We start from the raw sequence: 26,825 nt of genomic DNA on the forward strand, positions 1-26,825 counted from the left end.
TTTATTTTCCCAGCTGCACCACCCACTGCCTGACTCAGAGACAAACTTGATAAGTGCTGTTTATAAATGTAACGCTATAAAAAAAGTATAGCCCGGCACACCACTGTTATACATTCGAAGATAGGCCTATATAGAAGAGTAATCTTCCACCTATATTCACCCTACCTTTCTCTCTATAACGGGTTTGGCATTGACCTTTTGCCTAGTTATGAGCTGAACAATTGTGTGGTTTTCTCTGAAAGCTCTCTTCATTTGTTATGCATGAGGATTCTCAGTACCATATCTTAATCCCCTGCGCACTGTGTATAATAAGTCTGTACATAGGTCCCCACCATCGTCATCCTTGGATGGCGTGCATGCGGTGCATGGTTGCAACTATTGCTTTAGGGTTATTTACATACTTGCAACCACAAACATATCGACTGAGGTATAAAAGTAGCACACTATCACTGGGCTTACAGAGGAGGGGCTTCCATGCTGATGCGGGGTCCTGCATGCTGACTCACCAACACGAAGCGGTCTGACATCCCTTACGAGGTGTCTCACTCGAGACCAAGACGGGGTCCTTCATTCTCTCCCACCAGGCAATGGGGTTAGATTTCTCCTAGGGGATTCTTGGCTTCCTACACCCACATACATGCCTTTACACCCACATACATGTTAGGCACATTTAGGTACATCTAGATAGGGTGCGCATTAGTAGGAGTGCGCAGCGATTACTGTGTTTATGCGCTTGAACATATTCACTCTGTAAAACGTCATGGTCGAAACTTGCCTACTGTTTCTTCTCTTCGCAATAGCAATTCTATATCTTTGCTTCTGTCTAGTGATTGCTGCAGCACATATATTTTACACTAGCATGATGCTGGTTCAATACATCTTTATTGAACACGCTCCATCAGGGGTCAGGGTTGTCATGTTCAGTGGTTGCCAGAAACTATCAGCTCCTCGGTGAGGACCAGGGGGCTTTTAGCAGCACTGTGAACAAGCTGATCAATAGGCTAACATATCCTGCGGGGGTGTCCGAATCAGCTTTGGCACCAATCCCTCAGTGTATGTTGTCCAAACGCGCAGATCCTGAGTATTCCTAGGAACTACACGACACCACATTCACATATAATATCAATTATAATATAAGTCTGTCCGACAGTGTGTCATGAAACAAATTAGTTATATCCTCTAGCAAGTATTTTAATGTTTCCATAAAGAACTTTGTTTCCTTTTCACAGGTTAAAACATACAGTTCAAAGTCTTATTCACACCGGTTTAACAGTCCAACCGTAAACAGATTACATTCATTTCAATTTTTACAGAAAAGAAAAAGGTGCAAGGACCACACAATATAATGATGGAATTTCCGAGTCCATTAAACAGCATTATTTGATGACAGACAACAGCCGACACGTGTTTTTTCACCGAAGTGACTTTTTCAAGGCTGTATAACAGTAAAAAACATATGTTGGACAATATTACAGCATCTGTAATAAATTGACTGAATGAGTAATAAAATAGTGCCCAACCTAAACCAAGTGTCACAAAAAAGAGCGTACTAGTGAAAGCCCAAAGTGAGGAAGAACAGCTAAGTCAATGGTAGACTGGCAATGAACAAAGTATAGACATGCAGATAGAAGTATAGACATGCAGATAGAGTGCTAGAAAATGAACCCTTCGACCCACTTATTGGCAGGGGATTTGATCGGATACATGGAAAGAAGAAAGAAGAAAAGAATTAGTTGCATTTTTCAGATAGTCAAACATTAAAAGTTCAATCTCAAAGTTGTACCGGGTATCATTCGAAGCGCACGGTGTGGAGAGAGAGAAGTCGCCCAGAGAGCCTCTAGGTACCAGTCTTGGCTGATGTTTGTGTGAAATCAAGCATAATATAAATCAATGAGATTCAGAATTTCTTAACGTCCGTGTGGCTAAGTTGCTGTATAAAAGCACCATACGCCGTGAAAGGATATGTATTGCCTTTAACCCTTATAGTCCATATGCACAAGTCTCTATATAACAGCACCAAACTCAAGGTTAGAAAGCCTGAGGACTAAAGTGCATGCAATAAAGCAAACGTGAACTATATCCCCGTACCTAGTTTGCATGGTGCTGGAGTTAATAAGGCCATGTGACTCATTAGAAGGTCGCAGTGTCCCTTCTATCCAAACAACAAGGGTCCAGTATTTATTGTTTAAAAAGGAACTATCCTCATTTTGTTATTAACGCTTCCAGGAGTTGCATTCCACAATTATAGCACTAATAAAGTTAATTGATAACGGACCATGATAAGTCCCTGCAAAGTACAAAAGGTAAATGAGACGGGTCCATCACACGCCATCTGACCGTTAAACCTTAACCCGTTACATTTGAAATTGTCCCAATTTTATAAAATTAAATCGCCCCCTCAAAAGTGATAAGAAACAAAATGTTCAAGTATACCAATGGCTCAGAGAACTGACCTGTATTTCAAAAATCCCTGCAGCGTAAAGTTGAACGGCCGAAAGTGGCCTCCACATATACCTTTTAAACATACTGAGACTTCCAGAGTCCGGGAGAAATAGAAGACAGATTAACCGTCTAAACTAGCTATTCCGGTTAAGAAATGCTAATCCAACTGATGCTCATACGTGCAATACGGCCAGAGCATTAAATCGGCGGCCACCTTGGGCAGGTCTCAGATCCAAATAACGTGAAGGAGAGGAGTAGGATAAAACACCCAAGCACGTAAAAGTTGAAAAAAGCTGCACAGACATTTGAACATGAGAGTCTGTTTTTGGTTGTTCATTCTTATTAAACACAATATTCACATTCATTGATTATGGTTTATGAATAACAACATGTCCAATCCTTATTATGTAACATATGTATCTTATGCAAAGGCAGTACATGACATACTAAAGTACATGACATTCCAAGGTCCATAGTGCAAAGCCAAAATATTTATAAAAGTAAAAAACACTTTGTAGTTATGAAGATATTCCATCAGAAACAGCGCGTGACCTAGCTAAGGTGTTTAGAGTATAAAAAAGGACACACAGTCTATGACTTCATCACTTATATACGACTGTGTCATGTTCATATGTGGAAGTATATCGTGTGTGCATTAATGTTCTTACATATGAAGCAAGATAATGGAGGGATGGACAGATGTCTAACAAATCGGGACAGTAGATTGAATATTATTCCGATAGGAAGACGTGTAGCTCCCTATCGATGTTCAGGCCTCTTTCTACTGCCCGTAGTTTCAGAATCCACTGGGTTTCCAGTCTTCTTAGGGCTAGTACCCTATCTAGTCCTCTAGGATTGTGCTGTGCTTGCATTATTCCATGAAACCGAATATTAGTCATTGCCATGGAAGGGTGAGCTGTGTTAAAGTGTACGGCAAGTGGGTAATCATTGCTGTGGTTCCAAATAGCCTGAATATGTTCTTGGATTCGCTCTTTTGAGGGTCTGAGAGTACTGCCCATGTATATGAGATATGAGTCCACAGTGACACTTTATGCGATATACGACAAACTTGGTGTTACAGTTGCTAAATTGTCAGATGTGATGTGTAGTAGACGTATTGTATTGAAATTGTGTCAGCTTGCTGAGAGCAAAATGGACTGACACTACATTGTGTGCGTTTATAAAAGCCATGCGGTCTGTTTGGTAACCAGGACAGATCTTGTCTTATGGGCATTAAATAGCTAGGACAAAGTATATTTCTCCAAGTTCTGCCCATGCTATGAATAATCCTAGGTTTATGTGGAATGTATTTCGCCACTGACTGGTCCAGTCTAAGTAAATACCAGTGTTTATGTAAAATCTCATAGATGGCATGGCTCTGGGCACCATATCTGGCAATAAATGGCATCTCCCTGTCCTTGAATTTGTTTTGTTTTCCATCCATGTTCTGCTGTAGTGATTGGTGCGGTGTGGTGAGTATTTTGTTTCTAGACTGATTCAATACCCTTTTTGAGTAGCCCCTACGGGTAAAGCTTTCTTCCAATGGTTGAAGTTCTGTAAGAAATACTGAGTCTTCACTACAGTTTCTTCTAACCAGTGTCATCTCACCCAGTGGGACTGAGTTCATCTGAGAGAGCGGATGGGCACTGGCTGCTTGTAAAATCGAATTATGATGAAGGGTAAATCTCACACCTCCTGGTGTGGTCTACCGCAGCTTAATCACAGTTTGTCGAAAAATAATGAACACGGATGTGAAACAAAGGTCATACGTTGAAGTGGCACTTTTATTCATGAAGTCATTAGCACGGCAAAATAAATATATTCATCAATTCATTAGCTCAGAAATTTCAATCCATTAGAAATAGCAACACAAATACATTTTAATAAATGTGCAAGTGCCTAGAAGGCAGACCTGACAGGATAAGACTTAATCGTCAAGAGTCATATGTATTAAGGTAAATAAATTGCAATGAATTGGGTGAGGATGAGAAGCCTAGCATAAGAGAAGAGGCTAAAAAAAGGGGGAAATGTTATCTAGATTGGTCTCTACCACCTGAGAGTAGGCTTCCTAAGCCCAATGCAGATATACGGCCGGCCGGGAACCCACAGCGTGCAAGGCACTGCAAAAGAGCTCTGGGCACCCACTGGGGGGCAGGCCTTTTATACCTATTTGAGGCAGAACTATAAGACCACGTTTGACGCAGGTTCTTGACCGCACGCCTACAGCTATGTTGCTAAAACTCTGAGAACACAGAAGTGGTTTCACAGTGGGCAGGTGTTTGATCGGATGGTCAACCATGCTTGACCGCAACTTATAAACAAATCATAATTTTATCATACATTTCTCAGAAAGTGTACATGGAGGCGGAACCTGAAACAGGTGTTGTCGAGGCAAGGTGCTGTCTTTGGTTGCATTTGAGCAAACTTGGAAAGTTTCATAATATAAAAAATGAAGCAAACAATACTTGTGTAATACCGAAGGTGTACCAGCTGGTCCTGTCTATGTGTGACATAGGCTATTCTTGTAACTGTGGAAAGTTTTTGTGGTTTGCCAAGCTGCCTCGCAGTGTTGGGCACAAGAGAAATTCATATTTGAGATCAGTGGGGTCTAGTAGATTTTATTATTGAGGAGGATAAAAAATGAGGCACTGGCCTTGGGCCTATATGTGGATGTGTCAAGGGAGGTGTGAGCTACTATGGCACTAGTGACTGTGTAAGATAAAATGGTCAAGATAGCACATTTCCAGGTTGTAGCTGGTGGGGCCTATACAGGGACCTTCATGCTGCATGGGTCGATATTTATTTATTTATATGGTAAAACGTGACCCTCCATCATTTCCCTCCTCTTGTTCATTTTTTAACACACTTCTTACAGAGTATCTTGGTGATCCTTCTGCCAGTGGGGGCATCCAGGGCGTGTCATTACAGTAGCACTTGAATCCGCCCTGTTGTTGTTCCCTTAGGTCGACATATTCTCCATCTGACCTAATAAGTATTTCGGCATATTCTGCACCTGATCTATTAAGCAGACATTCATATCGAACAGCTGCATGGCCCTCGCTTAGAGTTTTTTTACCTGGGGGAAGTGGGGGAGCGATAGGTATGTCATAATGAGCGTCAGGTGCTGCAAGCTCACTCATTTCTAATTGCATCCCATTCCCATCCCCTGGGACACGGTCCATGTCCTCATACTGTGTTGTCTGGTAAATCCCTGTTCTAGCGTAGTTCATACCTACTACCTTGGTGCTGAATTTCTCGACACACTTAGATATGACCTGTACACAGCAACACACTAGCATCAACACGCAATAGATAGGTAAACAAATTTTCAGGATAGCAGACAGCTATGAAGGCATCCAGTCAAAGTTAAACCAATTACTAAAGACGTCTGCTTCAGCACCTCCCTCCTCAGGCATCTTCTTTCCCAGATTGTCCGAAGTCCTCAATACCCTTGGAGAGCATCCCGTTGTCTGCATCATTTGATGGAATGAATGTGCAGAACTTTTTCCTATTTTAGGACAGACTCTACCGTCCATAGCAGTCAGTTGATCTAGAACATAGCGATGTTCCAGAACCATTAGTCTCAATGGGTGTAGTTCCTCTTTTATGGCGTTAAACCCATCTCGGGTATTGTTGACGAGCCTTATAAGCTCGCCGGGCATCACCTGCAGCCATCGGGCATTAGCTGATGTTTGCCATATTTGCCACAGGCCCCCGAAGATCTCCTGGGTGTCAGTGAAAAGGTGAAATTCCTGAGGAACTTTTCTAAAGGCGTTGGCAAAATATTGAGCGCTCCTTCAGTGGCGGTGGAGCAAGGTGACATCACCTATCATTGGGTGGGTATGAACGTGGGAAATGTTGGATGCCGGGACAACCAGATGCAATTCGTGCACGGTGACCCAGTAGATGTCCATGAGGCTGGAGGTGCCGTCCTGGAGGTCCAAATTAAAAATAGTGATGTTGCAACCGGTGTTACTGCCCACAGTTACTGTACCAACGCCTAGGAAGAAAAGGAGAGGAGATTTTAGCTTGTACGCTCTTTTCCATTTGCACGTTGAGCCTTTACCAAAGGTATACCTTCTAGTTTCCTGTGCCCAAACCCCCCACACTCTTCCTGAGTATCCCAATCGGTGTTCCCTATCCAATCCGTCTTTATAATAGGTGCTCCTAAGGAAGCTGCCCTACATATCAGGTTGTCGGGTCCCTGCCATTCGTTGTTGAAATAAATATGGGCATGTACAATTAACACAGTCCTGTACTGACAGGGGCATTGATCATCGTTTTTAGCTACCGTTGTGCATTTGTCTGTCTAACTCTTCATCGCATATTGCCAAAGGTGATGAGCATGTTGAATACCCAAATGCCTTAAAAATACGTTCCCACCGCTGTACTTCCTGGAGCATGTCAAAAACCATTACTCCCCTATGTTCTTTCTCCATCTCCCTCTCATATTCTGATTCGTCAGTCACAACCCTGTGCATTACATGACTATAATCCCATTTGGTGGTGTTTACGAGCACAGTGTCAAAATTTGCTGACAGGAGCTGAATCTAACCGTGTATACGGCAAAGAAACAGGTGGAGGAGATATTTGGCGGTCGGTGGTGGAATTTCTTGGGGAAAGACCAATTTGTCTGCGCCTACAGCATGTGGGATGTGTGCTTACACATAACACAAATCCCGTGTGACCTTCTCCCCTACTGCGGTCATGTGTCGGTACCACATGTTATCTAACAAGGCGTTATGAGCCCCATGGTCACTTGCTAATGGTCAGTATTTGGGAAATGGAAGGCAGTCATGCGATGCTGGTCGGGGGACTGCAAAAGCGACTCTACGTATTCTGTGCTGGGCCATTCTGCGTCTGCGGTAGTTGTGGGAGTTGTGGTGGCGGGTTTTGTGTTGGCGGCCTGAGAGCGGGGGGCCTATTGTTGGGTCCAGGGTACCTTCCCATGTAGTATCTGTGCTGCCTGGGATGGAAGTTGGGTGTCCGGGATACCTATCAGAGTGTGCGCTGCTAGTGTTCCTGTCAGGGTGTGGTGGAGCTAGTGCGTTGTGTGCATCTTGTCAGCTATGGGTGACCGCTGGTACAGGCATTGTTGCTAGTGCATTTTGAGGAAAGTTACTTTTTACCGTGATGAAAAAAATTTACCAATTAAATGTTACTAGTGCCACTCCAACAATGATACATAACATTAATATAGAACCAATACATATCTTTGCATCGCGGCTGCTGTACTCATGGAGCAGCACGTGAGTGTCATCTTCATCCTCATCGACAGTGGAAGGGAAGCCGCTGTCCTCTTTCAGGAGGACCAAGGGCATGTCATTTTCTTCTTTCAGTCCATTGTCTGGTGCTGCTGAGGTGCAGGGTCGAGTCTGATATCGATGGATCCATGCCTTCCTTTCAGCTATCCGAACGGCAGTTGGTGAGGAATCAGTGGCCTTGTACGAGCTTTGGGTCCTTCCAGCATCGGACGTTTTTCTTGACAAACACAAATGTTCTAGGATGTATTGGTGGGAGCTCAGGATCGATGGGGCCCTTCTCCTTCCTCTTGGATACCAGGGTAGAAAGGAGCTGCGCAGCGCGGTTTAGTGTATAAATAATTGTAAAGCTCTGCTCTCAGAGGATGACTCACTATCTGTTTTGGGCCTGGTGGAAGGGACAGTCACATTTATGGTCGTCCGGTGACAAGCTGATGTGGCGTGAGGTGGTGATCCGAACTTGGGGGATTTCTTAGTGAAAAGAGGGCAACTGGGAGGCAGTAGAGCCATTTTTTACCTATTGTGGCGCTTATTTTGCTTATTTTACTTTTGAGCAAGCCGTTGAGGCGTTCACAGATGCCATTGCTTTGTGGGTGATAAGCAGATGTTAGTTTGTGTCTGATGCCTAGCATTGTTGTCAGGGAGGAAAAGATAGCGTTTGAAAAATGACTTCCGTTATCGGTCCGGATGGCGTCGGGGACACCTCATCAGGAAATGACCTCACGGAGTAGGAATGTGGCTGCTGCTGTGGCATCGCAGTGGACACATGGTCCAGCTTCGATCCTGCGAGAGAATGGGCATACTACCACAATGAGATATCGGTAATTTTGGCATCGATCAGTCATGTCGACATAGTCGATGTGGAGTTCTTTGAAGGGGCCAGAGGGTTTAGGTATGGTGGAGGCGACTGTTTTGAGAGTTGGGTTTGGTTAATATTTTTGGCAGATGAGGCATTTATTAACAAAGAGTTGTATTTGCTTGTGGGCATTGGGAATTAACCAGTCCGTTTGTAATGTTGTGGACATGTTATCTCGGGAGACGAGTGTGGGAAGGTGTAGTTGCAGAAAGGCTTGTGGCATGGCAGGCTTTCCTATCATGGTCTGCCTATAAACGAAATCAGCAGGGTCCTGCTGTACTCTTCTCTTCTTCCATAACTCTTTCTCTTGATGTGGTGCACTTTCTTGTATCTCTTTGACATGTAGTTGGGCGTGTTGTTGACAGTGTAAGGGGTGTTTGCGTCAGGTATTCCTTCATCCATGCTAGTCTGCTCTGTTGGAGGGACTGTTTGGGCAAGTAAGATAGGGGCGTTCTGGGCGTCTGGTGCAGCTATAGGTGGGGGGGCCTCTGGCTGCAGCTTTTGCTGCCCAGTCTGCTAATGCGTTACCTCTAGAGACAAAATCTTGACCATTAGTGTGTGCTGCATATTTGACTACAGCTACCTCAGCTGGCAGTGTGAGGGCCTCTATTAGTTTTTCCAATTACTGCCTGTGAATCACAGGCGTTCCATCTGATTTAAGAAATCCACGTGTTTTCCAGCGCAAGATGCTGGAGTGTGTTGTTGTTGTAATAATGTTGTTGGTCATTGCTGTAAGCGAGTTGTGCTGGCATGTATTGTACGGGGGCTGTGGCTGCACGTACTCTACATATTGTATGGCAGGCTGTGTGTTGCCTGTCAGTGCATTCATGGCAGCCTGGGGAAATGTGGTGACTGCAGTCAACTGACAGGTGCAGCTAACATGACTGTATCCGGTGTGTGGTTTTTCTTATCAAGTTTCTGTTGCACTAACTTTGCAGCTGCATTCTCTATAGCTAACTGTCTATTATTTTCCTGTTCTTGCCTCTTTTTGCAGAAATGTATAATGTGATCCTGTATCGCGGGCCATGGTTTTGCTTCCATTGCTACAACTCCAGCCAACTTGTCCTGTATGTCCTCAGGCATTCCTTGCTTGACCATGTGGTAGAAAATCCTGCTATTCCCTCCTGTTGCCTTCCACTTGACTCCTAACTCCTGATGCCATTTTTCCTTAATCCTTGAGATAAATTCAATTGCATTGTCAGTGACATGAGGGACCCAACATCCGGGACATCTGAATATTTTATACGTAATTTGGCTGGTGGAGATGAACAGGCTCTAGAGGAGTGACGGTAATGCTCTCTGGGGAGATGTGCAGGCTCCAGAGGAGTGATGGAGATGGAGATGGGCTCTGGGGGTGATGTACAGGCTCTAGAGGAGTGATGGAGATGGGCTCTGGGGGTGATGTACAGGCTCTAGAGGAGTGATGGAGATGAGCAGGCTCTAGAGGAGTGATGGAGGTGAGCAGGCTCTAGAGGAGTGATGGAGATGGAGATGGGCTCTGGGGGTGATGTACAGGCTCTAGAGGAGTGATGGAGATGGGCTCTGGGGGTGATGTACAGGCTCTAGAGGAGTGATGGAGATGAGCAGGCTCTAGAGGAGTGATGGAGGTGAGCAGGCTCTAGAGGAGTGATGGAGATGGAGATGGGCTCTGGGGGTGATGTACAGGCTCTAGACGAGTGATGGAGATGATCAGGCTCTAGAGGAGAGATGGAGATGAGCAGGCTCTAGAGGTGTGATGGAGATGAGCAGGCTCTAGAGGAGTGATGGAGATGAGCAGGCTCTAGATGAGTGATGGAGATGAGCAGGCTCTAGAGGAGAGATGGAGATGAGCAGGCTCTAGAGGAGTGATGGAGATGAGCAGGCTCTAGAGGAGAGATGGAGATGAGCAGGCTCTAGAGGAGAGATGGAAATGAGCAGACTCTAGAGGAGTGATGGAGATGAGCAGGCTCTAGACGAGTGATGGAGATGAGCAGGCTCTAGAGGAGAGATGGAGATGAGCAGGCTCTAGAGGAGTGATGGATATGAGCAGGCTCTAGAGGAGTGATGGAGATGAGCAGGCTCTAGAGGAGTGATGGAGATGGGCTCTGGGGTGATGTACAGGCTCTAGAGGAGTGATGGAAATGAGTAGGCTCTAGAGGAGAGATGGAGATGGGCTCTGGGGGTGGTGTACAGGCTCTAGAGGAGTGATGGAGATGGGCTCTGGGGGTGATGTACAGGCTCTAGAGGAGTGATGGAGATGGGCTCTGGGGGTGATGTACAGGCTCTAGAGGAGAGATGGAGATGGGCTCTGGAGGAGAGATGGAGATGAGCAGGCTCTAGAGGAGTGATGGGGATGAGCAGGCTCTAGTAATGATGGGTTAAACTCTGAGGAGATGTACAGGGCTTAGAGTGAAAGGGATCCACTCTGTGGAGACATAGATTATATGGACCCGATGGTGAGGTTGGAGGAGAGATATACAGGGAGGGCAGTGGAGGTGGTGATCTTTGGGGGTATGCACAGAGAAAGGGAGATCCGCTCTGTAGACATGTAAAGGGCGTGGATGGAGGGCAGTGAACTTTGAGGAGGTGTACCAATATAGGAGTGAGGGAGAATGCTGTCTGGAAACAGATGCACTAGGCCTACAGGGATAAGTGGAGACTTTTGAGTAGATGCACACATAATGTGATGTAACATGGAGTATCTTGAAGGTGAACATTGGTCCGCAGGGTGTGGGGGTGGTCGTTGTCTTCAATGTCAAGGGTGAGTCTGTAAAAGCACTCCGGAGATGGTGATGGGATAAAGATGAGACAGAACATCAATAATGACGTTCAGGGATTGTGGCAATGAGGATGATCTCAGCTTTTGGTGGGCCTCAGCATCAGAGAGGAGGGCTCGAACAATGACCACAGAGTGTTAGGTACAAGTTGGGTACGGTGCCCATGAGAGAGCCTATGAGAAGCGCAGGATTGAGACCCCTAAGAACTGCATGGATTGGGGTGCCCCAGGAAACCCTCATGAAGGTCTGCAGCAGTGAAGAAGCCTTCTAAGGGTACCTATACTTAAGTGGATGAAGAAGACGGTCATTGACGGGGTCACATGCCATGTGGCGTTTTGGGGGGCTTTGATGTAAGGCAGTGAGATAGAAGTCCACTGAGGGAAAGTGCAGAGTGCCTGGAGTGATGGAGCTTAGTTCTAAGGATGCAGAGCTTGTCCTTTCGTATCTCAGTACACTTCACTGAGTGCCGTTTCACTGAGCTTTTTTTAATGAAAATCGACCAAAGTAATACATTTTGCTGACCTTGTGTAGACATGGGCAGTTTATTGAAAAGTATTTGTTAGAAAACCTTTCCATTGGAAAGCATATACCTTTTTGTTTTCAAAGAATAAACAATTTATTGGGTCTGTAAATGTAACATGGCCACTAAAGTGGCAAATGACTTCTCGATTAACATATTTTTAGCACACCAGGTATGTGTGTAGCAATTATGAGAATATATGAGTCATACACAAGGTCATCAGATATCCATTCCATTCGGTAACCATATTGATTCAGTAAGGGAACCAGTTCAATGTAGATACATTCCACACCAGCACCTTCTCCCATGTCATTTGTGGCACAACCTGTGCCTTGTGTTTTTTTCCCCCACTGCTCTTGTGTTTCCGACATCCTCTGGTACCCACAGTGGTAATGTGTAAACAACATAAGTGCTGGGGCTCTCGTCAGGAGGCAGCTTGCATCAGTCCATTTCTCCTGTTAGGACTGCCGAAAACGGAACCAACTACTAACCATGAAAGTGGGGAGAGGATGTGGAATGATGTTCAGAGCTGCCAACTTCGGAGCTGGGGAACCAGGTTCGAGTCTCGGCGTCGGCTCAACATCCTGTGATTCTGGTCAAATCACTTAATCTACCCATGCGTACCATAAATGGATGTGTCTTTAACTGGTGCTCATGAAAAGCGCTGGTGTTGATCATTAAGTGCCGGTGATGAGCACTATAAACCACTGGCTCAAATTAAGCACTGGCTACCCAACGTCCGCCCACCCAGATCTTCGCACACTTGTTGGGGCAGTTGTGACTTTCAGATACCACTCTTTTAGCTGCCATGCACCAGTCCATGCTGTTTTAATCTATCCACAAGTGTCTGGACCACCGGGCTTCCCCGTTTTTTTGCGATGTCTCTTCTGAACACCACAATGCTCTGGTTCACACATCGGTTTTGATATCCGGTCATATCATGAATTCCCAGGTCCCCAGCATCACTGCTGGAGCAGTTAGCTCAGTTATTTTCCCAATTGCTTCCCAGCCCCCTGACCCACTTCCTGACAGAATTTCTTTATGTGGGTACGGTTCCAAGTGGTATGTCATAGTTTGTCCTTTCCCAGCAGCCCCTGAGGCAGAGATCATCGCTTGGAACCTGTATTTGTGTAGTTGTCCCATGGCATAGTCTATTCTATGCAGTATTTGAAGATGGACCAGCCTGAAGGTTGACCTTATCAAAGACTTCCCTAAGTGTGCCCACCCCCATGTCATCATCATGTGTTCCTGCGTTGCTTACCCATCAGCTCTCTGGGCGTGTTAACCATGAGTGGGGCATAAGGTGGGATATTGCTTTCTTCTGCATGGCTGTATTGAGCAGTTTCCTTTCTAGCAAGGAGTCTTCCATCGTTTCCATGTCTGGTTCTATGCATGCCATCAATGCATGTCTGGGCTGTGGGGACCGAAGTGTTTGTGTTTTGCTAAATTGATATTTAGTTTGTAGGTAAGTGAGGGGGCCGTACCAGTGTCATCCCAAACATCCCAAAGGATGGAGATGCACATTTTGTCTCCATCAAGGAACCCTTCGAGTGCATTCACTTTGTTAATTCTCAGGCCTCCTCCACAGAGGTGTCTTATGGTCTGATTACAAGCAAAGGTGTTATTTCTCACACCTGGTACCTAACGATACCCTAGGGTTAGTTAGTCATTGGGTGCGATAAAAAGCACCTGTTACGAGTTATTGGGAGTAATATGCAGATTTTATGGCCAGATGTACGACCATTCCAAATTGCAAAACGCAAATTTCGAGACGCAATATGGAATGTACAACAGTGTCAAAGACACTGATTGCGATTCCCAACGGGGTCGCAAAATGGGAGACTCATGAATATTAATGAGCCACTTGCAATTTGCGACTCTATTGGGAATGGTATCCTCCCAGGGAAGGTGGCCTGCTGGGCTCAGCAGACCTCCATGTCTGGGATATGCTTGTCAATAAGCAGTTGTTTTTTAAAATGCAGCCCGTTTTCTAAAAGGAAAATGGAATGCATTTGAAAACAAAAAATGAAATGTTTTTGTTTCATTTTTTAAGGGCCGGTAGTGGTCCCTGGGACCACTACCGGCCCTTAAAAATATTTTTAGAGCCAGTCACAAAGGGGGAGGGGTCACTTGGGGACCCTTCCCTTGAAGAGAGCAGTAAATTGTGAGAGTTTTGCGACTGCAATTGCGGTTCGCAAAACATTTGTAGATGGCTTGTGAGTCACTATTAGGAAGGGAATGCCCCTTCCTAATAGCGAGTCACAAATCACTATTTTTCGATTCGTAATTTTTTCAGTCTCGCAAAATAGTGTATGTACATGGCCCAATCAGATTTAGCATGTGCAAAGGGGTCGCAAACCCATTTGCGCATGCTGAATCTTGTCGCACATCTGGGCCTTAGGGTTAAACACACCAAAATCCACATGGTACGGTACATACCGTACACACATCCCCTGTTACATTTGAGCAGACTTGGCCGGCTGAAATGTAACAAATTTTGAGTTATTTTACACATCCGATAATTATCTGACGCATTAAATAAAACCAAATTTGCAATTCTGTCTCATGCGTAAGCAGTGGTTTATGTATGGGGCAGAATTAACCACCCAACTTGTAATGAGGGCCTTAGTACTTTGGGGCACACGCATCAAAGGAAGGAATTGCAATTCCTTAATAGCGATCATTAAGGAATCGCTGTTAAGGACTCACAATTCCTTATGCATGTAGGAGTTGCAAACAAATTGCTATTCCTACACATTCCCTAATAGCAAATCACAAATTGCGATTCGCTATTAGAGAATGCCTTTCCATTCATTCCTCTTGGCCTTGAGGTCCATAGGAATGAATGGGATTGCAGGCGCAATTTGCGAATACCAAATAGGTAATCGCAAATTGCGCATGCAATTTCAAGGGGAACAAAAGGCCACCCTGATGCACCCCCAAAATTAGCATGTGTGCACATGTGGCGCACACATATGCCCCAAGGCGCATGTGTGTGCGCCATATGACAATTAGAAAAACGCACTTTTTAGCATTTTTCTAAAGAATTGCAAATTACCATCCACCTGAAGTGGATGGTAATTTGCAATTCCTTAATGTAAAGTCGCATTCTGAGAATGCTTCTTGCATTGCATTTAGGGAATCGAAAATTGCGATTCCCTAACTGCATTCGCAAAATAGGTAATCGCTAATTTAGCGATTACCTATTTTGCGAATGGCTTTGGGCTTGATTCATCCCAAATGTCTAAATATTGGTCGCAAACGGGCCAATTCTGTGAATTGGCCCGTTTGCGACCGGTATTCAGCTTGATGCGTGTGTCCCTTTGCCTCTTGCTCCAGCCCATTTCTCTGTTGAGTTTTTACCATGGCTTAACCACAGTGGAGGAGCTCGGCGGCATGTCTTATTGAAGGCGGCCTCCAATCGGTACATGCAAATATCCCTTGCTGTCAAGTATGTGTTTGTCAACTCCGAAGACCGGTTTTTCAAGGGGTAAGAACGCTCATCAGTTGATTACTTGTAGTAGGGATGCCTCATGTTATTTCTTTCTTTTAGGAGACCTATTTCCCCTTTGTCTGTGGATCTTTGTAGGGTTCTGAGTGCTAGTCTATGGGAGCTGTCCACCAAAAGTAATGATCTGGTCATGTCATCTATTGTTTTAAATCCCAGTATAGTGAATGGTGTATTGTGTATCCCATATAGGAATTTCACAAGAGCTATCATTTTGAACTGGGCAGCCCTCCCCAGCAATGGCAGGGGGAGTTAGATGTCCATCCTTCGGTTCCACATGAATGACTTTGTGCTGCCTCTGACGACTGTTTAAAGGGTTCATATTCGATCTTAAAGGGAATGGGTCGCCTTCTCCTTGGGGCCCAGTATTCCATTGGGTATAATAATGAATTATCCCAGCTTGTGCCCAGCCCTGTGTATTCCAATAGATCTCAAATATACATTTCAGTCACCCAGGTAGTTGCCTGGCCCTTTATATACAATAGTACACTGTCAGCATATTACGATACCCTTTCATGCCAGTTTTGGTCCCATTCCCATATCTGAGCCCCTTCTTATCCACTCCCCCAAGGGTTCTATCGTCAGCGTGAACAGCAAGGGTGATAAAAGGCAACCCTGACTCGTTCCACTGCCTATAGGAAATATCTTGTACTGTGCACCTATAACTCGTACTTTGGCCACCAGTCCATTGATGTACAGTAGCCTGGTCCATGACATGAAATGAGGTCCAAACCCATCTTTATAGCACCCAAAGCATGAGCTCCTAGTCTACCAAGCCAAAGGTTATGTTAATATCGAGCGACAGTACGGCAATGGGTTCATTGGCCGTTGTAACATGCTAACTTGTTAGAGTCATCTTAAGTTCAATCTAGTCAATTTCTGTGGCGTAAACACCGAATTCGTCCTGATGTACCAAACCAGTTTTTAGTAGTACAGCCAATTAGCCAGCGCACGATTCACAAAGGTAAACTTAAATCTAAGTTTACTACTGTTTGTTATTATCAAAGGTAAGTTACTACTAGTCACTTTATTTCTAGTAAACTTACTAGTAGTTAAGTTACTAGTAAAATTAGTAGTAGTTACTAGTAGTAACCTACCTTTGTGAATACCAAACAGTAATAAACTTTGACTTAAGACTAAATTTGATACTCAAGTCTAAGTTTACAACGTTTTGGTATTCACAAAGGTAAGATGCTACTAGTAACTTTGGGACAGATGTACAACCGTTGTTTGCGGTCGCAAACAGGAAATCAACCTGTTTGCGACCGCAAAATTAGTCTGCCCCATGTACAAACCCTATTTTGCGGTAAGCTAATACAGACTCACAAAATAGGGTTTGCGACTCGGTATTAGGAAGGGGCGTGCGAAGGGCGTCCCTTCCTAATAGTGACTTGCACTTCAAAGTATAATTGTTTTGCAACCGCATTTGCGGTCGCAAAACACTTGCACTTGCAGATTACCACCTACTTCAAGTAGGTGGTAAGCCACTCGCAATGGGAAGGGGTCCCCAGGGGACCCTTTGGGTGTGTGTGCGAAAATATTTTTTGAGAGCAGGCAGTGGTCCCAGTGACCACTGCCTACTCTAAAAAATGAAACAGAAACGTTTCGTTTTTCTTTCCTAAATGCATCCCGTTTTCCTTTAAAGAAAACAGGCTGCATTTTTTTTCAAAAACTGCTTTATTAAAAATGCAGACACAGACCTGGTGGTCTGCTGACCCCAGCAGGCCACCATCCCCGAGAGTGCTAGCCATTCCTAATGGGGTCACAAATAGCACCTGCCTCATGAATATTAATGTTGTAAATTGCATTTTGCGAGTCGCAAAGCGACGCAATTTGAGAGTCAACTATGTAGGGTCGCACATCTGGCCCTGTACTTCTAGTAAAGCTACTGCTAGTATAATTACTCGTAGTAAAGTTACTACCAGTAACTTACCTTTGTGAATACCAAAAAGTATTAAACTTAGACCTCAGTCTAGGTTTACCTTTGTGAACCGGGCTCTTAGACTTCAGGTCTAAATTCAGACTTTAGGTGTAAACTTAGGCTTCAGGTCTAAGTGTACCTTTACGAATCAGGTCCTTAGATGGTCGAACCTTCTCCTGCCAGTAGCCAGCCTGGCAGCTGCATGGAGGGAAGATCTGGGTCTAGCTAGATGTATGATCAGTATTCCACATAGAAGAGGATTACCATAGTCAATCCTTGACAGTACAAGCGATAGGATGCTAAGCCTATAAAATCTTAGTGGCGAGGAGGAGTTAAAGTCCATGGAGCAGTATCAGTTGAAATTGTACCACTTTTGTACGGTTTATTGATTTAAACTGGAAGATTGAGGCTTTCGGATGCGGACTATGAGGAGCTTCATTGGGTGCTATGAAGGGTCTGAAGACCCCCTGGGTGTGCGGGTTGATGGAAGTGAGCTGTGAGTAGCTATACAGGGTGTATGAAGGCGAATTCTGATGCTATTCGTAGGTGAGCCAGGAGTGTGCATGTAGCACTGGAGGAGCTTTGCATGGTGTGGGAGTAATGCTGAATGCCAGTGCAGAGATGCACCCGGTGTGTGAGGCTGAGAGGGGAGACTCTGCAGAGCTTTAAAGGGTTCTGGAGTGAGCTAGAAGACCTCAGGATGGTGGGTGTAGATAACAACACTGCATATCATGATATAGGAGATTCTTCATTTCCTTACGGTTGACTAACGCAGTACCAACCCGCCCCTAATACACGTCGTTCATCCTGAACACCAACATCGAGCAGCGACTTTAAGCATGGCACTGACTTGCTATGAAGCAACACTTAGATATTTTAGCCTGGTGTCTGATTTTCCACAGTTGCCGCTAAAATGTAAATCTCACAGGTGGCCCATAAATACATTTTTGGTTCATAGTCCTCAAGACAATATGTGGGTTTTCTGTTTCTGTTATCCACATCATGACACCACCACAGCCCCGAAGAAGGTATACCCTTCACGGTAGTCCACCAGATCAGGATGACTGACCCTGACGGACAAGCGATGATTCTTTTCAAGTTGCACCAAGGCCCCCTGGTTGATGGAGGTGTACCAGACAGTGCCGTGGTTTCCATAGTTGCATACAGTCTCCATGGCCTGCAGCAGGAGGATGTCCTTGTCGTAAGAGCTATGGTACGTATAGAGATGGCTGTATAGAGTCAATGAGCTTCCACTGCTGTGGCAGCTGTTGTTTCGGAATCCCACCTGGCAGTAAACAAAGTAGAACCCGGCACGCAGGATCACCAAGGAGAAGCTGTTGTCCTCTGCTTCGTGGTTTGAGAAGACCTGTTTCCACACCAAAGTCTTCTTGTGGTTTAAGTTGCTTGGGTCCATCCCTGGGAGAAAAGGAACAAAAGCAAAATGTTGTTCAATAAATTACATTTTCAGTGTTTCCCTCAAAAACTCCATGGTGATTAAATATGGAGTTACTGTGGGGGAGGGCTCTTCCACAGCACATGTGATGTGCAACAGGGTGCACATGATAATGTGAAGTAGGGTGGTGCATTGATTTGCAGAAGGTAGGCTCAGGGTGATGTTAGAGATGTGTCGATTTACCTCATATCAGTCTTGGACATCACTGCCAGTCCTGATTTCAAGCTTACATTAATGTCTCCATTGTAAAAGCAGGACCACAAGAACCAGAATGCAATGAAAAATACCTGGACTGGATAAGTAAGGTCACCAGATGACCCCTTGTCATCAAGGATGCAACACTCAAGTCCTGGACCATCATCTTACAAATCAATGTTTTTAGGTGAATTTGTTTATTTGGGATCTAAGTAAACGAGGACCGCATCTACCACAATGCACTAGGGTGTTAAACTAAAGCAATGCAGTGGAGCACTGTGTGCTCAGTCATCTGATCATCTTATGGATAAATTACTCACATTCTGACATTTTGGAAGACAAAGGAGGGCACTCGGTAACGTGGTTGAGTGTTTTGTGATGGTAAAGACCCTATCCAGGTACATAGGCCAAAGTCGCATTCCAGGGCCTCTAATGAGGGAGAGGGCTGTTAACTACTTATATATCACGTGTCCTGGGAAATACAGCATAACACTACACCTATTGAGGGTTAAATTTTCTAAATTAAATGTAGAGAAATAGAATAATAAGCATTGGCATGTTGGAGCAAAAGGCAGCAACAGCCAACCCTAAGGCACTCTGCTGACTTCAGCACACTCCCACATGTCACAGTTTCAATGAAGGGTTGATCCCATATTTAAAACAGCAAATGCACTCACAAGTGCTGATAATACACAGGGAAAAATACAGACAAGCACAACTCGTATACATGCACACGTCTTTATCATTTGAAAGATGCCCCATGTCGTGCATGCCACCCTCATCCAGGCCGTGGTGTTTGGCTAGCAGCATTTGTCATGCTTTGAATTGTAAACCCAAATCTAAAATGCTAAAAGCAAAACTACAAATCCCAAGCTTAAGTCGCCTAACAGCAAAGAGTGGTTACAGGCGTCCGACACGACATGGCCTACTTTGCAGCTCTGCTCATGCGAGGATGGAGGAGAAACAATACATTTACTCTGTATGTTGACACTGACTTGTTTTTGCATTGCTGCTTTAATGTGCTCCAAGGTTTTATCCAAGTGCTGCATTTTGAACAAAAACGTGTCTTTACTTTCTTGCTCCTCTCAGACATTTCATAGCCAGTGTTATATTTCAGTGCCCGCAATACAATTTGATAAAAGGAAGTAGATGTGAGATTCTGTACACTTTGGTGCCATCAAGCAATGAATCACCCAACTAGTGATTTCTGTGGAGGCTGGAGTTCTTTCAAGAGTGCACGAGTGAAAACATTAGGGGCCTAAATTACAAGAAAAAGTCATTAATCCTTCTACACACAAGTGGGGTTTGTGCAATTTGAATATGTACAAACCCTTCCAGGAATCCACTGGTGAGCTGCAACAGTTGTATTTTTCCAGGCGCACTGGTAGGAAAGTCATGTGACTTATTTTATGTTGGTATTTCCCGCGGGCAGTAAACACACAGAGGTCACATCTATATTGGGGGAAATCAAAGCAACTGGCTTCTCAGCACTTTTTTCAGAATAGGAAAAACGTTATTCTGGCTGGAGAAACGTTTCCTCCCAGCCCACAATGCTTGGAGTATTCTGTTCCCCTTCACACTCCAAAAACGTATTTGCTCCCAGTCATGAGTGGTGCAAATCTGTGAACATTTCCAGGGTGGGAAGGGGTTGGCGTTCACATTTCTTGAAGGTCAACCATTCCTTAGACTCCATCCCTTACATGTCATCATTGTGCAATTTGCATTTATATTTTGACATTATATCAACTGTGCGCCTTAATAAGATTAACGAGTGTGAACATATAAATGCATTATTTAAATGTATTTACTGTAGAACCTAGAGTTTTATGAACGTGTGCACTAATGTTCAGTTTAACATGAAGATGTGTTCTGTATTCAAGATGCATTTATACTTTAGATCACAGTTACATATATTCTGAATTACACATTTGAAAGTGTAATCATGTATGCTTTTACTCACATTTTGCATTTGATCTTGAGTTACATGTGCACAAGTATAACCATGTATTTGAAATGCACATCATTACACATTACTTACAAGCCCCTTGAGCCGCCTGTACGTCCCTTTTCCCCGTATTAAAAGAGTTGCACCGGCCGTGCAAGGGGCTTGTAATAAGCCTCCTGGTGTTTAGTTAAAATGAGCCTGAATAAAGGACTTGTGGTTTTGTAATTTGCTTTGCTTGGTTAGCGTGTTCTTTCTTTTGCAGGCGCGTTCTCAAGGTTTCATTACCTAGAGAAAGGAGTATTTTGTTTACATTAGTCTCTAGATAGTAAGGTCTGACAGGAGGAATCTTAGCAAGAAATGTGAAGCCCTAACGAGCAGATGTGGCGTCCTATTCATTGCGTGTGAGGAACGAGGGATGCTCAAGGTCGCAGTAACTGGTAATGCTACAAATGCACAACACAAGAAGAGAAAGAATTGGTTCCTGGTGGGGTGGAAAGAGATACAATAGTGTTCACACTGTTAGAAGAGAGTAGATTCCCATAGACTTTGAAGGGTACAGACCTCTCTGCTTCCTTTATTCCCACAAGTGTGAAGCTTCAGGCTAAACACTTATTCCTGTTGCGTAACTAGGCTGACACCTTCTCGCACTTCTGAAATTTCCTTCAGACCCTATTCTATTAACCATTCTTATTCCAACTTAGTTCTTGATTAGATTACTTTAGAACTTATTCATGTTTAGGAGAGAGAATCGGAGTTTCTTTATGGAACACCTATTTCTAATTCTCAGTTTCTGTATTGCTGTGGCTGTGGTAAATGTGTCCTATTGAGACTGAACTGATGGAGATATTTCAGCGTGTCAGCTGTAATCTTGTATCTTTTTAATATTCTCCTGAAATGCATATACATTGGATTGACTATTAATTGGAAATAGAACTAAACTTCAATTACTGATTCGTGGTCCTTATTGTAGGGCCAACTGGGCTTCACAAAGAAAGATTTTTGTTCTGGTCCATGCCTTAAAGCGTCTCTGCCTTAACCTTTCAAAGATTGTTTAAATAAACTTCATTGAGCTGAATAATAATGAAACCTGGAGGCAAGCGCGATGAGCCCACAGATGATATTAAGACAACACAGTAACTTCCGTCCCCTTCCGGCTCCCCACAGGAGGATGTTGCGTGATTTCATGCTTGGAAAGACCGCCTAGCGCTTTTCCGAATCTAGCCCCAGCTGAGCTCTGTGTACGCAGAGAAAAGCTTGGAGCTCTCCAGTTCACTAGTGACACCACAAGATGCGCGTGCATTAGGCTGTGCGTGACTAGTGCTGCCCTGACCCACCATCAGGTGCCTCGTCTGTGGGCAGGAGGAGCACATGGTGCCTCGTGGCAGCCAAAATATTGATGCATCCCCAAAGTCATGGGGTATGTCCCCCAGGCACTGAATACTGAGACCTCTAAGAGGTTTCACATGTGTAACTCAATGTTGTGAGAAATAGTTCTTGAGTTTTTTTTAGGTTTTTTTAAATTGAAAGCTTTATTGATGCTTTTTCGTTTCACGATGGTTCAAAACTTCATTTCCCAGAATCCATTATGGAAAACGTATATTTCTAGGTAGTTATGTTGACATACATTCCCAATGCATTTCGGCACTCATGCCTTCATCAGGGGATATCTGAAAATAATAGGTTAAATAAAGTATGATACACGGGAAATTGTATTCACCCATACATTGTGAAGAGTGTTACAGGGAAAAGGGTGTGATACCTGTGATGTAGAAAGGGATACGAGAGATAAAAGAAAGAGACACGATGTGATGAATGTTGCAGACAGCTATTAGGTGTGTTTACACGGGAAGTAAGGAAGTAACGGTGATCATAAACAGCGCGATGTTATACATGTATACAATAGCGTGGTTTAGTTAATGCTAGTTCTAAAAAAGTGAGTCGTGGATGGTTATTAATTAGTGACACCCAGTTGAGGTTATAGGGATAGGGCGTGAATTCAATTGCGGTAACTGGTTTTAAAGTCAATTTGTATATCGCGGGGGTGTATTATAAAGATGAAAAGAATACCATGTAGTTTCAAATTAGTGAGTTAGTGGGTTGTTCAATTACCGTTATCATGAAGTGGGCTACGGAGCAATGCAGTTATTCAGATTTGTGAATTTAGCCGGTTGTTCAATTACCGTTATGGTGAAGTAAGCTACGGAGCTATACAGTTATTCTAACGCTTACCGCTTGTATGTAAGATCGAGACGCCAGTAGTGTCTGTCGTACGCGGGACGTGTTCTTGCGATGCTTCAGATGATGGTGTTAGGGTGCTCGGTGGGAATATAACGTGAATAGACATAGAGATTAATAAACAGAGAGAACAGACTCCGGAATGGGGTTTAGTAAGAAAACCGAAGTGTTTAGAAAAAATTAAAAAGTAATGTGGAAATGATTATGCGAGCTATAAAGAAATGGTGTATTGGTTATAAAAAAGAAGAAAAACTTTTACAAGGAAGGAAACATAAGGTGGGGGAAAGGATATAGGTCACAATAGTGCAATGGGTTACATAGCACGTAAGAACAGAAACATGAGTAGATATATCTCTTAAAGCGAAGTCAAAAAGGTAATAGAAGGTAATACAGTCAGCTATACAAACTGGAACATGTGATGGATAAATGACCTTGGGCAATTAGTGGATAAAGAAAGATAGAAGGTCTTATCTATGGTATCGAGGCTAGGTAATTAAAGGTAACATAAAAATTCCATTCTGTCATTCATCCCAAACGGTTTCATGGAATTTAAAAGGTAAATCCAATAGTTTTCTCGCTGTAGTAGGAAGTTGTGATTGTCTCTCCCTTCTTTTTTGGCAATTATTTCAAGAATGCAGAATTTTAGCTGACTAATGTTATGTCCGGCTTCCAGGAAATGTTGAGACACTGTGGATTTCATTTGCTTGGTTCTGATATTGGATTTATGTTCATTCAATCTAGTTTTTATTTTTCTCTCGGTTTGCCCTATGTATATTTTCCCACAAGGGCATTTGAGCATATAGATGACGTTGGTCGTATCACATGTCGCAGTTAGTTTGATTCTGATTTTATGTCCTTTCATGGGATGTGTGATATATTCGCCTCTAATGATGCTATTGCAGTTGTTGCAGTTCAAACATGGAATGGTGCCTTTGAATGTGGAGTGTGTAGATGGTTGTTCTGTGTGTTTTAGGATTTCCCTAATGTTTCTATTTCTGGTGTAAGCAAAAATCGGTTCTTGATCAAAGATGTGGTTGAAATCCTGTTCCAGTTTTAGTAGTTGCCAATGTTTTTTGATGATGCGTTTGTAGGAAACACTCATGGTGGAGTATTTGGAGACCACTGTGAATTGGTTTTTGGAGGATTTGGTTTGAATGCTGAGAAGTTCATTTCTGCTTTTAGATGCTGAACGCTCTCTTGCTTGTTGTAGTACCTGGTCTGGGTATCTTCGAGACCTGAATCTTTGTGTGAGGATGTCGAGTTGATCGGTTACTTTGGTTGGGTTAGATACTATCCTTTTAACTCTAAGCATTTGAGAATACGGAAGATATTGTTTGAGGGGTAATGGATGAAAGCTCTGGTAGTGGAGGGTATTGTTTCTGTCCGTGGTTTTTCTGTATAGTTCTGTTTCAAATCCTGTGGGTTTCTTGGTAATTTTTACATCCAGAAAGGTGATGGAATGTGGTTGGATGTTAAAGGTAAACTGTATGCGTTGATCTATTTGGTTTAGTTTATCAAGTTGATTTTCAAGAACATTGACGGGGCCTTTCCATACGATGAAGATGTCATCAATGAATCTCAGATATAATTTCAAATGACTTGACCATGATTGTACTGTGAGAATGTTGGCTTCTTCAAAACGATTCATAAAAATATTCGCATACGCCGGAGCGGCGCAGTTTCCCATGGATGTACCCGATAGTTGTTGAAACCATTCATCATTGTATTTGAAGTAGCTGTGTAGTAAAGTGAATTGCATTAGTTCCATTAGGAAGACTTGTAGGTTGTGTGAGTAGTCAGTGTGTAGTAGAGCTTGTTCAATAGCTTCCAATCCTAGATGGTGAGGAATGGATGTATATAATGAGTTAACATCCACAGTGCATAGAATGATCTCTTCGTCTTGTGAAATGATGGTATGATTGAGTTTAAGGAGAAAGTCAGTGGTATCTTTAATGAATGATCTCATGGTGTTAACGCTGGGTTGTAGATACCGATCCAGGAATTTTCCTACTGGTTCGTGTAAGCTTCCACATGTAGTGACAATTGGTCGGCATGGTGGTTCAATAGGATTTTTATGAATTTTTTGTACCATGAACAAAGATGGACTTTTGGGATTGGGTTGTATAAGAAATTTCTTGACTTTTTCATTAATGGTACCTCTTTCAACAGCTGTCTGGACAATGGTTTGTAAAATTTCCATAAATTGTACCGTAGGGTTAGACTCCAGTTTCATGTATGTATTTGAATCCTGTAAATGGGCTGATACTTGGGTGTTGTAATAACTGGTATTTAGGATGACTAATGCCCCTCCTTTGTCAGCTTTAGTGCATGTTATGTCTGTTCTCTGTGCAATGGTTTTCAATATGCCTAGTTCCTTAGTGGAAAGTGTGAGAAGTTGGCCTGATATGTAGTGCTCACTATTCTAGTGATCACTGTGTATCATTCCAAACGACCCTTATTGATGATTGGTTGTAAGTCAACCTTATGGACCAGCTATCCTAGTAGCGTGGACAAGAGCAGTCTTCAGGCTAAACTCTAGAGGGCGTGTTAAGCCAGCTGTTTTACCACCACATTTACCCTTTGTACACCACGTGAAAGGACACCACACAAGTTGTTATGAAAATAAAGGATATTTATTTATAACAAGACTACCCTGGCTCTTTATGAGTCAGGGAGCTAAGCACACTACAAAACTCTTATGAAAATACTTCAAGTTGCACAATTTACACAAATGCCCGAGGGGCACGAGAAACCATATACACCAATAGTGGAATGCGAATGGTTAGAGTCTAAAGTTACTGATTCCGGAAAGATCCGATCAGTGGGACTAAACGAAAAAGGAGCTGGACACTTGTAGAGCGAACCTGCGATGGAGCACCGAAATGCTCGAGTTACCTAGCCCAGAGGCTGCAGCTGCGTGGGGTTCAGCAAGATGTCGGGAGTCCTCGTTGTAGTCTCAGGAGCCTGAAAGAAGAAGTTGCTGGCAGGCGACCAGTGTCGATATTAGGAGGGATCCAAGCCTGGATCGGTGATGGTGATAACCTGAAAGCAGAGGGGACTCAGTTCTTAATCACTAGCCAGTGATTGAGTTGGCACCAGGATGGCACCGGAGGTAGTCACCGCGATCAGGTGAGTGGGTGACGCTGGACTCTGCTGTCCCTCGGTGCAGGAGGCGTTGTCGGCGACCAGGCAGAAGGGGGCGAGCTGTCCCACGAAGGTGTCTGCTGTCGGCGAGGCTGGACCCAAGATTGGGCAACAACCCTTGGCAAGGCAAGCCCACGCGGTGGAGTCAAGATGGCGTCTGGAGTGGACCAGGGGGGTCCGGGGTGCTCCTCTATTGGAGGGGAGCCAAGGCCAGTCTGGAGCAACCAGACCAGCGACGGAAATGTCGTGGTGCGTCGTTAGGAGGGCCACTAGCCAACGGCAAGTGACCGAACAACGCGGTGAGCGGCAAAGAGCAGAAGGGCCCCCACGCAGATCTCGGGGATGCTGGGAGGCTGGTCTTCGGTGCTGGAGCTGCTCAGGGTTGGGGCTTCTCAAACCCCAGGAGCACTCACTCGAGGGTCCCTCGGTGGTCGTGCTAGGCAAGCGTCGTGCAGGTTTTGATGATGGCCGGTCCCGCAGGTCTCGTCACACCCACGAATCTCAGCTGAGCTGATGATGCAGGTAGAGGTCAGAGATGGCAGGGAACCCGGGTCTCGTCGAGCTGGTCAGTCTGGATCCGGAGGATGGA

At 44.1% G+C, this 26,825-nt stretch overlaps 1 protein-coding gene and 1 long non-coding RNA gene across 2 annotated transcripts in view; one reads left to right on the forward strand and one right to left on the reverse strand.

Annotated features, from left to right (window-relative positions):
- Nucleotides 1–26,825, forward strand: part of LOC146869066 (uncharacterized) — a 185,822-nt gene that overhangs the window by 119,428 nt on the left and 39,569 nt on the right. The window lies entirely within an intron of this gene.
- LOC146869068 (lymphotoxin-beta-like) overlaps nt 15,783–26,825 on the reverse strand; it is a 106,766-nt gene continuing 95,723 nt past the window's right edge. Inside the window, exon 6 of the mRNA XM_085651087.1 lies at nt 15,783–18,680. Within this exon, the coding sequence (XP_085507213.1) occupies nt 18,265–18,680 (416 nt within the window). The 3' untranslated portion in view covers nt 15,783–18,264. The remainder of the gene's footprint in view (nt 18,681–26,825) is intronic.

This window comes from Triturus cristatus, chromosome 1_1 (assembly GCF_964204655.1).
Source record: "Triturus cristatus chromosome 1_1, aTriCri1.1, whole genome shotgun sequence".
Lineage (NCBI taxonomy): Eukaryota > Metazoa > Chordata > Amphibia > Caudata > Salamandridae > Triturus > Triturus cristatus.